This window comes from Callorhinus ursinus, unplaced genomic scaffold, assembly GCF_003265705.2.
Source record: "Callorhinus ursinus isolate GAN/ISIS: 27379988/994484 unplaced genomic scaffold, GSC_fseal_2.0 scaffold9, whole genome shotgun sequence".
Classification (NCBI taxonomy): domain Eukaryota; kingdom Metazoa; phylum Chordata; class Mammalia; order Carnivora; family Otariidae; genus Callorhinus; species Callorhinus ursinus.
Window position 1 is genome coordinate 2271224 of NW_027397071.1, and position 14095 is coordinate 2285318.

At 36.6% G+C, this 14095-nt stretch overlaps 1 protein-coding gene across 2 annotated transcripts in view; it reads left to right on the forward strand.

The window, feature by feature from the left end:
- Nucleotides 1-13668, forward strand: part of GDAP2 (ganglioside induced differentiation associated protein 2) — a 69080-nt gene extending 55412 nt beyond the window's left edge. Inside the window, exons 13-14 of one of the 2 annotated variants that reach the window (XM_025872535.2) lie at nucleotides 2052-2195; nucleotides 6438-13668. In XM_025872535.2, the coding sequence (XP_025728320.1) occupies nucleotides 2052-2195; nucleotides 6438-6485 (192 nt within the window). In that variant the 3' untranslated portion in view covers nucleotides 6486-13668. Of the gene's footprint in view, nucleotides 1-2051; nucleotides 2196-6437 lie in introns of those variants that run through there. The other variant, XM_073896067.1, reaches the window with a different exon arrangement.
- Nucleotides 13669-14095: the final 427 nt, after the last annotated feature.

Sequence of the window (14095 nt, forward strand, 5' to 3'; positions counted from 1 at the left end):
TTTTCCACGTAGTAGGGGCTCCTTGCATATATAGGTATTCACATGTTTCTGTGGGCCATTCATTGCATTTAGTACATTTTGCCTCAGGTAGTTGTTATGCTTATGCTTATAATCTGGCTCCTCTACTAGAATCCAAGCCCCCTTTAGAGGAATGGCACTATCATTGTTATCCTGTATCACCTGCAACTCAGTGCTTAGTACACAGGTGACCGGTAGATGTTTAACTCCTTGCACACCTGTTTAATCTCTTAACATGGCCTTCCAGTGCTTCTCTGTTCAGACGCTACAATCTTCCTATTTCCTTAAGTTCTTTCTGGAATCTGCAGAATCTCTGTGACCTCTCCATAGCTCTTACTGGTTTATTAGCTGCCTCTGTGGCTGGTTGTAGAGCCCTAATCTGGAAGTGTCACTAATCTAGTTTGCAGTTTATATTAATTAGGTATATAATGTGTGTGCTTTAAAGAAACTGATGTCAAAAACTGATTCGGGGTATGTAAGTAAGTGACTGTCTAATTTGATTTAAACTAACCTGCCTGATTCTAGCAAGGTCAGGTTCCTCCCCTCCGCTCCATCACCCCGCTCCAAATAAACTTGGTAAGATGGGAGGGGAGAGGATGCAGAGGGTAATATTAATATTTTAGGCCTTATGCCAGTCATTGGTAGTATAGCCAAAATAGAATAGTGACTCAGGCTATAAAAATCATCGTAGATACCTTTATTTACTCATTCTTTATCAAATACCTTGAGAGTGACGGTTCTGTCTGTATCTTATAAAACTTTAAACTATTATTCTGTGATTGTCTGCCAAGTCCTAGGGAAATTACAGAAATGGACATAAGAAACTGAAATACTAGGAAGGGGTAAGTGCTCCAAATGCAATGGAAATTCCATGTATTATGAACTCAATAGAAGAGATAATCTGGAGCTGTAAGGGACAAATAATGCTGGAAATGAGTCTCTACCAAGTGCAGATTTGGACAGGATCCTGATAAGTTAGTGCAGTGTTGTCTCTGTTCTTTTCATGCCTTTTCTCATAAAGAGGTACGAAGGAAGTATGTCATATTAGGGCATGGAATATGTGAAAGGTTTGGAACAGCCCCTGGAAAATGTGATAAGATTGGCATCAGTGGCAGATGCCCAGAGTGTCATGTATGCATAACATACCCAGTTATACATTTGTAATGCACTGTTCCAGTGCCCGTGTCCATATGCACGTTTCCTTCTGTAAATAAAATGGGGATAGCAATAATATTGTATCTACCTCATAGAACCGTTGTGTAAGCCATTGGTAAACATAACTGATTAGATTGGCAGTTTAGATAGATGAACAATAATTTGTGAGTTCTAGCTGTTGCCTAGTTTATGTCAGTGTTGTTTGCTATTAAGAATTTTTTTTTTCTTTTTTTTGGAGCCAATAAATTTTGCAGAATAGCTTTTATGGAGGGATTGCATGTTGTAAAGTGCAATGAACAAAGGTGGCTCCACAGCCACAGATTTGCTTTGATTGATTAAGAAAGAGACCACATGCCAAATGTCAGCTGAAAAATAAATGTATCAAATATTGGCAAACTTTTAGTCTCATTTGAAAAAATGAAAAGAGTTTGTGAATTCGGAGATGTTAATCATTTTCAGAGTAGCAATGAAACAATTATTCTACCAAATAATGCAGGGGATTTTGCCCACAACCCACATTAAGAAGCATCTATTACATGACAATGTACTACACATGTAGGAGCATACAGACACCTAAACAGAAACACAAGCTTCATGAAGCACTTTGCCTACCCTTACTAGCTTCCCCAGTAATTGTTACTCTAGTGTGGTTCCTTTTTATTGTTGTTTTTACTGCTCTTCATAGTCCATTAAACTGATTGCAAAGTTCACTGATGAACTACAACCCACACTTTGAAAAACATTACTTATTAAAAGCTTTTTCTGATATCGGTTTCAATTTTGAAATATAGTTTCTACCTAGTATAAATTTTCAAAATCATGTTTATATTTCTAACTTTGGCCACTGGCTGAAATTGTTTTTCTCTTCTATTAATCAGGTATCAACATGGTTTTTTACCACCTTTTCTGTCTCAGGACTGAAGGACAAAATCCACCATGTGGACAGCCTCCACCAGCTATTCTCTGCCATATCACCAGAACAGATTGACTTTCCTCCTTTTGTCCTTGAATATGATGCCAGGGTAAGAAGTACCAGGAGTTCTCCCTCACCTGGTGCAGTCTCTTAGCTGTTCTATAGGACACTGCTGATGAGCACAACATCCTTTGATTAGAAGATGATAGGAATGCTATTAGCAGGTTTTAGTAAACTTGATAGTATTATTTAGCATTCTTTTCCTACAGTAACTAGGAAAACGCTTTGTCCTAAGAGAGGACTTTTTTCCCCAGTAAACTTTTCAATGGGAGATTTTCCTGCTGTTGGTTTGAAGCCAGTCCTTGCTTATATTGTCCCATTTTTTACCGCCTCTGCCTAATTTTCTTAAGATTAATTAACTTTATCTACATAAGTAGTCAGAAGAATCTGTTGGTGTGTGACATTTTCAGCATTGATTCAAAATGGTGGGCTATCTTAGTAGCCTTTACCCTACTAAAGGTTTCATTTTGCTAAAAGTTTATATAATGTTTTTAAGAGTATCAACCAGTATATAGATGCATTTATGAATATATTACTTAAAACACTGATAAAGAGCTACTCTTGAATTTCATTAAAGCTCCATCCCCCATGTTTATGCATGCTACCACTTTAGTAGTTAAAAAAAAAAAAGTAACAGGCATGGCCAAAAGATCATCAGTTTCCTTATTTAACTGTTGCTAATTACGTATCTTTATGCATGAATCAGGGAATATATTTGAAGGTTATATTCAGTTTGAAATGAATTGTTTTTCCTAATTATTGTACAGCATGTATACACTAAAATAAATATTCTGCAAGACATTTTTCTCTCTACCATTTCTTTAACTTCAGCAATAATTTCTGTCTTCCTTTATGTGAAGAGCAAAGTATTTAATGTGTTCTAATGGCTAATAAAATTTCATGCTTGGCTTTAGAGCAGAGAGGATTTGTAATTGAAGCAGCTGGATCATAGATACAAAGATTATTGAATATATTGGGGGGTGGGGAAGAACATCAGTTTGTGTTTATTGTAGATTGCTGGAGTAGAAAATGACCTTACTGTTACTCTTTTGAAGTATACATCTCTCTTCTTAATAATTAAAAAAAATGGATAGCAGGAAATGAAAGACACTAAAAGATATTTTGTGATCAAAAATTTGGAATGACAATTCAAAGCTAGTGTCTGGATTTATAATTTATTTTCTAGGGTATAATATACAAGTTGGGTTGCATTGGTTAGAAAACCCAAATGACTGGTTTTTAAGCCAGCACATTTTCTATGTACTTAAGGGCCTATAAAGCCAACTTTCATTAAGTATCAACACCACACTCAAACTTTGTTTTGTTTGTTTGCTTGTTTAATTTTTTCTTATATTTTTCTTATATTTTGTATGTCAAGTGATGTGATTAATCAAAGTTTAATAAAATAACCTATAATCTCGAGGCACCTGGGTGGCTCAGTCAGTTAAGCCTCTGCCTTGGGCTTAGTTTGTGATCTCAGGGTCCTGGGATCCAGCCCTGTGTTGACCTCTCTGCTCAGGGAAGAGCCTGCTTCTCCCTCTCCCTTTGCCCCTCCCTATGCCCCTCCCCGCCTTGTGCACGCACATGCACTCTCTCAAATAAAATAAAATCTCTAAAAAACAAACCAAACCTATACATCTAACTCTTGGGTGATTGCATCATCTCTCTGTGCCTGTACTAGAGCTTTCTAAAATTGAGATATTAGGCAGTCTGTATTTAAAGGCCAAAGAGAGAAATAAAAACCGGGAAGAAACAAAAGAAGGTGTCAGGAGATGATGTGGAAAGGGCTGGCAGAGGGCAGGTCACTAGATACTTAGAGCCTTACGTGTTACTTGCAGCACTTTGGCTTTGTGGTTGGTGGGGAATATTCCGCAAGGGAGACCTACCATTATATTGCTGTTTAGAATGATGGCAAAAGAAACAGCATAGAAAGTGACTAGGGAAGTTAACAGTCTAGGCAGGTAGGCAAGTAAGAGGCTATCAGAAAGTCAGAGGAGAAATGAGACCAGAGCTAGGGCAGCAGTAGTGATAATGGCAATGACTTGAAGATCATAGATTGAGAAGTAGACATTTTAGGAAAAAAAATCCACAGCATTTGATGACTGAGTAAACCATTAGAGGAGATGAAAGAGGAAGGATGTCTAAGGTGACTACCAAAGTTTCTGCTGTAGGGGACTTGGTGGGTGGTATTGCTGCCACCCCAGAGAGGCAGTTTGGAGGAAAAGCCTTGGGGGTGAGGGTGTTGAGGGCGTGGGAGAGGAGACAGGTGGTATGTTCAGTTTGTGACACACTAGGATTGAGGTGGAGATCCAGTTGGTGGTTGGATATTATCTTGTAAGGAAATATTTGCCTTTGCTAGGAAAATGAAAAATATAATCAGAGAAAAGGAAATGAGTATGGAATTGGTTAATTTATTGTCCTGTTCAGTTGTGCCTTGCACATAGTAGGTATGACAGGGCATGATGTGTCATTGTTGGCTGGTTTCAGTGGGCTATTTTCTGGGTCTTGTGTGACTTAGAACAGTGACATAAGTTTTATGGGAATGAAAACCTTTGAAGGTAATTAGAAGATAATTTTTATCTCTCTATATCAAAATGTTATGGAGACCATTTCAGAAAGGCTGCTAGTGAGCATTCTTATAGATATAAAATATAGTCAAAGAAGAGAGTATACAAATTTACCTGGCAACAGTTCTTCAAAGTTCTGAGATTGTTTCCAGAAATAGAGAAAATAGATTGCTTGGCAGTCTTTTGCACAGTGTGAGACTAATATAAAAAGCTTTATTTCATAGCATTAAGAATTAGATTTGCCCTTCATACTTTATCACAATTTAATGTAGATCAGAAAACCTAAAAAAATATGGTAGTAGAATGGAATGGAGAAATCTGAAAGATGGATATTGAACCATTTTTTTTCAAGTGAACTTCAAAATAGAGTTATCTCTTCAGGCATGTTTCTTAAGCATAGTTTCCATGCATATTGAGGATATAGGAGTGGTTAGTATAACAGATCTTGATAGGAAATTCTAAAATATAAAAAAAAAAAAGGTTTTCATTAATTTTTTTCAAGTATCCTGAAATGCAGCCAATCCTAGGATTTGTTTCTACCTAATTTTTTAAAATCTTCCTAATGCCTGGTCAGATTTATAATCAGAAAGTAAATTTTCCTAGATCTTCTCTTATTTTCCTGGCGATAGTCCCAGGATCAGTTCTTTTCAGAGCATCTGCTCTGAAAAATGTCAGAGCTTTTAGGGGTGCCTGGGGGGCTCAATCGGTTAAACGTAGAACTCTATTTCAGCTCAAGTCATAATTACAGGGTCTTTAGATCAGCCCCAAGTTGGGCTCCACACTGGTTGTGGAGCCTGCTTAAGATTCTCTCTCTCCCTCCCTACCTACCCCCACCCCACCCCACTCACGCTCTTGCTCACCCTTTCCCCCCAAAAAAGTTTTTGATACCCTTAGTTACTCAGATAACATTTAACCACCTAGTGTGTTCAAAACCAGTTACATTTAATGATCCGTCATCAGCAATAGTGTAAATATACCGTAAAGCAATGCTATTTTCATCTCTGTCTCATTCTCCATTTCTGTTATCTACATTAATGCTAAGCATTTCTGTTTATGGTTTACTGAAAAACAAGTTATTTGTCAAATACTTTCCTTAAAAATGAGAAATGAATCCTAAGTCCCATAAATGTAATCAAAGATCCATCGACCATAAAGTTAGCTGTCTTCATTTTTATTAAGATAAAGTTAGCCAAAATGAAGTAAGAAAATTCACACATACTCTTCTGTTCCATCATTGTGTATTAAGGTTCAATACACAGTAAGACAACCCAGTCTAACAAAATAATCTGGGCATTAGGTTTGAATACACGAGGATTTCAATTCAGGCTCTTCTGGTTACTACTAGGTGAACTTAGGTTGAATTATGCAAGCTGTGTGATCGATCCTCAGTTTCTTTTTCTGCAAAAAGTTGTGACCTACCTCATGGCGTTACATAAAGGGATAATGAAAGAAAAGTGCTGTTATAAAGTGTCTGGCGTATAGAATATTCAGGAAGTAATAATGTTATTTAAAAATATTATCATCCTGATTACCTATGCCTACCCTACACCAGCTCTGGCTGACTGCAGTGGAACTGTTTTGATGGCCAAGTGGCTTGCTCAGGGTCGGGCATGTGCTAGACATTTTACATACACGATATCATTGACTATAAATCTTTTTCTTTCACATTCCCATTTAAATTGGTTTTATTACTTAATGTTCTTGTCTTTTTTTTTCTTCCACAGGAAAATGGGCCTTACTATCCATCTTACCCCCCGTCACCAGATTTGTGACCTGCCGTCTTTTAGTGCTACTGGTTTCCAAGGACGTCACTTTCTCCACGGATCGCTACCTATTGAAGTGAAATTCATTTTTGCTGTTCAGATCCAGAGAGCCTTTTGTCCCCACCTCTCTGGTATTTTTTTATTGACTGTATATTTTCTGGCACATAAGCAGTCTGACAATAGTAGGCCATTCTGAACCGCACACTTATTTTAAATTTGTATATTTGTATCAAATGAAAATGTTCATTTTTAGAGGGTTGTTAATAGAAATTGGGGAGCAACTTTTGAGTATCTTCAGTTTTTTCCTGAAAGGACACTGGATTTTCCATTAGAGAAGCCACCAATATTGTTCACGCCATCTCTTTAACATTGTACGCTTCCTCTGTGTACTTAAGTGTTTCTCAAAATATATAGAACCAATGTATGCTGACCATACGCATTGTTTGCTTCAGATCCTGGCATTACGTTTTATACAGATAATTTGGTTATGGTAAAATAGAATTGTCTGGGATCAAGGATGTGGAAATGTATCTGATCAAAACATTGAAATCATTAGCAAAATATAGGTCTTAAAATCTTACTGCACCAGCGAAGATTAAGATTTTGGATTATATGATTTGTTAAGATTGTCACTGTTCTGGTGTCAACAGTGGGGGAAAACGGGAAGACTGTATCTTCCGCCTTTTTCCTGTAGTCATGGGTGATTTGGTGTCCTGTTTCTAAAAGGCTGCACTCATTAGTACTCTTATGCGAAAGGCATTCTCCTAGACTCCATCAGTGAGCCTTTAGAGAGAGTGCTGTCTGCCCAGAGTTGTGATTTTGTTGGGCTTTACAGCTACTCCCTCTAAGGACATCTCCTCACAGTGTCTCTTGAGTTGCCTATGTCAAAATGGAGGAAGTGCGTTGCAGTGAACAAAATTCCAGACTGCTCTTGCCACTCAGGCTCTATTTGTGCCTTAGCTCACTTGTGAATAAAAATTAGGATTATGATACCGACCTCACAGAGGTATCATAAGGCTAACATTTAGAAAGGGCTTGTGATGTCTTCGGATGCAAAATGCTAGGGGAGTTTGTGTAGGTGTCACTTCAATTAGTTTTTAAATGATAATAAATGTACTTGGGGGTACTGCCAAACACTCCTTTTGTCCTTGGCACCTTTTGAGTGACTTTTCTTGTCTTACAACAAGAGCTGTTACTAAAAAATCCCAACCCTGAAGACCTCCTTCCTACTTTGTCCAGAATTCCTTCTAGCCTCCTCCTCCCCCAGTGCTACACTTTAACAAGAGGCATCTGTTAGCCATTTTAAACATTTCTTCTTGAATTGAGGTCAAACCAGTATCATTTCCATCTGGCTGTCTTCATATTCCTTTTGATTCCTACACCCACCCACCCCCCCATCTCCCTCACTCCATCATGTACATTGGCAGTTCAGAGAAGAAAAAGTAGAACTCTTCTGTTCTGTGTTAAGGATCAGTGCTTCCAAAGGTCCTATTCTTCTGTGCCCAAATTAAGTCTTCAGTGGATAAAGGAAACATACTTCTTTTATGACAGAGAAGTCCCCGTATAGTTGTATTAGCCCCATCCTCTATTTTCCCCTACAAACAAGAAGGGGCTTTACATTCCTTCAATAAGCGCTCATATCTTTTTGCATGAAATGGACACATTTGCTCTGTGTCAGAAATCAAAGCCACTTGCTCCTTGTATATGCTTATTGGGTAAGGGTTTCCTGTTACGTTCCCTAGGTCATCAGATCCAGACAGCCAGTCAGATGTCTACTAGTAAGCTTCCTCTCAAACAGCACTACTTTCAATCCCTTAAGCCTTGAACTTTAAAAATCTGAAAAATGAGCTTCATCTTCTCCAGTCTATTGTTAGATCATATTTGAGGCATCTTTGCACTAGGAGCAGTTATAAAAATATGCCAGCTTTTCTTTTTTGAAAGTGGACTTGGCTATCTCAAATTGGCATTCGGCCTGAATCATTTCCTCTATAGATAATAGAGGCTGCAAGCTACTTTGCCATTTGAAAGGAAGAAAATTGATGTGTAGAATTTCTTATAGGCAGTGATTTTGGAAGAATGTGCATACGAGTATATTAATGTCTAGTAACACAGGCAGGATTCTATATATAGTGAGATTCTCACTCAATTGATGTCCTAGGGTATAAAGGTAGTATGGAACTATATACAGACCAACCGCATTTCATAATTTAATGGTGACTAAAGATAAGGGCTGCACTTCTCAGTGAAACTAAATTTGGTATGGGACCAAGTTCATGCTTTCATAGCTGTCTTAAGTGTTGTGTAATAAAGTTGTTTCAATGTATGAAATCCTACCAAAGGAACATAGTGACCTTGATAGTGAAATGATTATGTAATGTTCTATATATCTGCCTTTGTCAAAGATTGGGTTGCCTGGAGAACACATGCCATTTTCAGAGACACATTAGAGGATAAAAGGATGACTGGGTGGAGATGAGTACTAGCATCTGATGTTAATTCAAAGCACCACCAAATCCTTAATTTAATTAAACTTTGGTCATGCCAAATGCTAGTCGAATTGAGGAAGAAACAACGTACAAAACATTAAGTGAATTCATTAATTCATGCAAGGCATAATAGGATTTTCTTAAACAAGTACATATCTTCAGCATATACTTGGTTCTTCTTAACTCATCTATATCCAAGTTTCTTGAAAGCAGAAAAAAACCTCTTGGAAAAAACTGTCTTTATTAAAGACTCTCTTAAGGCTTAGAGACCAAGTGGTTTAAGATTCTCTTTTCCTTAATATACATCTTATTTCATTGGCTAGTACTCTATTATGTTTATTTTTTCAAAGAGATTCAATTAGTTTGAGACTAAAGAACAGGATTTTTAGAGTATTTTTGATAGGAAAGATGGGTATAGATTTTTTATCAAATATCTTAAATCTGGAAGGATTAAAATATGTTGCATTTCTAGAGAGGGATACGTATAACCACTCTAGTAGAAAAACATGGCTTGCCTATTTCTTCCTGTTTTCGGTTAGCTGAGATATCATTCAGTGAATTCCAACTGTCGGTAATGGTTTCTTCTCTTTGCAATTGCTAATAGGAAAGTGATAAAATGTAGTTTCCATATAAGCTAAAAATCACTCTTTGTGTATCCCTTGATTGTCTGTGTATGTATATATAGAGTTTATATTGATTAATATATGACTAGAAATTATTAGAATTTGAAGTACTAGAAAGAGGAGGATTATTATGGTTCTAAGAACAGTGGATTGATTGTATTAAGGGCCCAAAGGACTGCAAAATAGCATATACACCTCTAAAATTGGAGTTGACCAGTGAGTTTCAAATTGTTGTTCTCTTATTAAGTTACAGTCACTAGTCAACACACAGTAGAGTGTTTTACCTATGCTGGCACTAACATACCTCATGGTATATGATTCAGGATTGCCTGAAACCATGAAGGATTAAAGGAGCACTCTTCCTTTGACTAGGTCATATCAGAAGCGCAGAGAGTATAAGAATTGCCTAGTAGGCCAAACCATATATACATAAGCATATATATATACACACACATGCATATGTACCTTTAAACTGTGTACATGCATATATATGTGTATACATGCACATGGTAACCTACTTTGCATTACATTCTTCGAATGTGGTTTCTATGGCCCATATGTAGAGAACATAGAGCAATAAATAACATAGTTCAAGCTTGGATTCTATCAAAAAAGCCCTTACGCAGATGACATCAAGGTCATTTTATATATTAGTGGCTCTCTTGGACATTAGTTGTTAATTTTGTTTTCTTTGCTTCCAGGAATGGTATCTAATCTTTTTAAGTGAAGTAAGTAATCTTTTTAAGTGGATGTGTAGGGCCACTGAGTTCAAGGAGAAAAACATAGATATTCTCTAGGTGAATTACACTAACAAAATCATAACTGCTGAGTGTGACCTAATATTTTTGTTGAACGGTTAAAATTAATACGTTTTATATACACAGTCATACTTTTTTTTTTTTGCAATGTGTTTTGCTAGTGTAAGCACACAGTCATTATAAAATGAGCCAGCACTTTGTCAGACCAGTATCTGGTAGACCGAAATATTTAATTATGAGCTTAACATACATAAATGATTTTAATTGCTGTTGGGCACAGGAGATTTAAAAGTTTTATTGACATCTTAAAATTTGTTTATTCAGAATGCTTTTATGAATATTTTGCATTTAAAAATTTATTTTAGTCTTTCTGAATTAGAAGTTAAATTCCATTTAAAGAGGATCCCACTCTGTGCAAATATAGCCTGTGAAGAACGAGTAGTAAAATGGTAATGTTTGTATTGAATCCCAGGGTAGGAGAGTCTGTTCTGGTCATTTACACCTGGCTTTTCTCTAATCACTGAGATTAACCTCCGTTAGTGGTACAAAATGCAGTAAATTTTACTGTCAGCCTTCTCTATAGGGACCTAGACTAGTGCTTCTCAAACTTTAATGTGCATATATTAAATTAGCTGGCAGTATTATTAAAATGCAGATTCTGATATAGGAGCTCTGGGGTGGAGCCTGGGATTCTTAGTTTCTAACAACTTTGGGTGATTATCAATACTCCTGATACCCCAAGACCACAAGTAAAAGAGCCTAGACTATATTCAGCTTTCATATTTTACCTGTTTCAAGAAAAGGAGACACAACTGTCATAATCCCTTCTGTGGTCCAGTCACTCATATTCATTATCTCACTTAATCCTACAAATCCTATGAGGTAGATGGTGATAGAGAGGTTAAGTGACCTGCTGACTCCCACGCACACCAGCAGTACAGTATTGAGCCATGTTTCTCAAACTTGAATAATGCACGTCCCCTTTTAATAAGGAAAGGCTCTCTGAGTTCCTCAGTTTTTACATTATTTATTTTGTTACCTAAGTATATATAAACATAAAGCTACATATAATGCTTTATGCTTATAGCTCTTACACAAGTATAAAACCCAAAGAAGTTTATAGATACGAGCAAAACTATAAAACCAATAAAATTTAAAATAACATTAGTGAAATATGATGGATGATGACGTTTCACCAAAACAAAACTGTCACTTGTAAGATGATAACCATACGGAGTGCTGTCTCACAGGTTCTTTTGAGTTCCGCATACACCTGGCAGGTGCTTTGTGCGCCACATGGTGACTCAGTTCTCCCACTGCGTTTCTTGGTTCAGACTCTTCACTGTCATTTGTTTAGTACACAGTGATGTTATTTGGTCTTCATCTATCTTGACTGAATCATTTCCCTATTCAGTCAGTCTCTGTTCTCCTCAAGCCTCCCACAACTAAAGCAGAACCCAGCTCTACTGTGCAAGTAAACACAGTTGCAAAGCTGGGCACTGAAATGTCCTGGAAAAATTTGGTTTTAAGGCAGTTATATTAATAAATTAATCTTCAGGACATGAATATTAACTTCTTAAATTTTTCATCAGCATGAAAAATGTCTAATTCTCATAGAACGCTGATGGATCCCCCACCGAACACACCCACACACCCACACACTCAGATTCCCCCCCTTCCACACACACAAGAAGTTTTAATGATGGTCAGTTTGTGGCTATAGTCTTGCTTTGGCTCCTGACACACCTGGGTTCAGACCTTGGGCACGTTTCTCAGCCTTTTCTGAACCTCAGGGTTTTCATGTGTTAAATAGAGGTAATCTCATTGAATATAAGAGAAATAAATGCAATAATACTCATAAAGCATGCATAGTAAGTGTTTATAAAAGTCAGCTACCATTGCTTTGATTAGAAATAATGCTAACATTTAAGGACTTACTACGTGCCTTCAACTTTGCTATAAGCACTTTATATGTGTTATATATTGAGTGATAGAATCAGGATTCAAATCCAAGTCTGACTTCAAAGCTTACACTCTTATAAAAATAATATAAAACATCAATATAAGTTGCTTATTTAAAAGGTTATTTAATATTAAATTGTATTTTCTCAAAAATCCTTATAAAATTAATGATGTTTCTCTTTAGGGGAAATGGCTAAGGTTTTTTTTTTTTTTTAAAGATTTTATTTATTTATTTGAGAGAGAGAATGAGAGAGAGAGAGCACATGAGAGGGAGGAGGGTCAGAGGGAGAAGCAGACTCCCTGCTAAGCAGGGAGTCTGATGCGGGACTCAATCCTGGGACTCCAGGATCATGACCTGAGCCGAAGGTAGTTGCTTAACCAACTGAGCCACCCAGGTGCCCCATGGCTAAGGTTTTTATAAACAGTTATGTAATATGCTAAGAAATCAACACAAGATAAATACAATTTTTTTTTAAAGGCTGTCATGCTAGGTTGTAGTCCAGTAAAAGGATATTAGGATCATTAGGCTCAACTTGTGCATTACTGTTCTTTTGCACATTTATCATCTGTAACTAATGATAACATGAGATTCTTCCTGAATCTCGATACAGCTTTTTTGCAGAAAAAGATTTTCCCCCCACCACTATTATATTCCTTGATAGTTCTGAGAAATAGTCTGCAGACATCTTAATTTTCACCTGTGAAACCTATTTTTAAAACTTGTTTTGTCCTTTAAAATAGTTTTGAGTAACTCTTCTCTCTATTAGTTTTCTAAAATAAGTTTTGGAGTTCTGAAAAATGAACAAGCATACTTGTAAGCTGGGTTTTTTTTACTCTTTTGCGTTTTTTTCTGATTGGGTGCTGGGAGAAAATACCAGGAGAGAGTTATAAGAGGAACTCATTTATTAACAGAGATAGTATGTATCAAATTCAACTTATTTCCCCATACTTGCACAAATTATTAAGGTAGTGAAGATACATGAAATGTGAGGCTGTCACTGAATTTTGTAAGATCTGTTTTTAAAAATATTTTTCTTTTATGACATCCTCTATAGAAGCATAATAATAATCTGTGTTCTGTTCTATTGTGGTTCTGATCCAGTGTCTTTAACTCATCTGTAAGATCTTTAAGTTCAGTGAATGCATGGCTCTCCATACATGTGGGTTATCAAGATAGAAGATATGCCCTGTGTGATACCTCATTGCCTCATCCTGTAGCACAGCATAAGAAAATTGTTCTGGCTTCACATTACAGATAAGGCCTAATTCCACCTGATTTTCTCCATCTTAGCAGTCTGTTACTTGATTTGGATTGTGAGCCCTACTTCTCTTATTAAATACAAATAAGACCAGTTTATTATAACTTTGGATGGAATGGCCTCCCATCTTTTGCTTCTTTAAAATCTAAATTTATTTTTTTATAAGGAGGTATCCTAAGCATTTGACTATTTCATCATGTCTTCTAGTTTAGATACACCTGACATTTTTACTTTGAAATGCTTATTGTAAATTCCAGCATTGATTTTTTTTAAACATTGTTTATAAGTGGGTATGTTATCTAGAATTTCATTTTTAATAGTAAAGTAGGTGTTAATACTTATTATAAAGGGAGATATTGGTTCCCAAACAGATGAAGAAGTAGAGGCTCAGGCAGGTTAAGGCAGGTTGGACTCCTAGCCAGATCGTGTAGATTGTAGTTAGTTTCAGGATGACCTTCTGCCATCTATAGCTAGAGCTCTTTGGTTTAACTGTGTTTGCACAGCTGCTTGGCTTTGACATTCCCTCTTGTG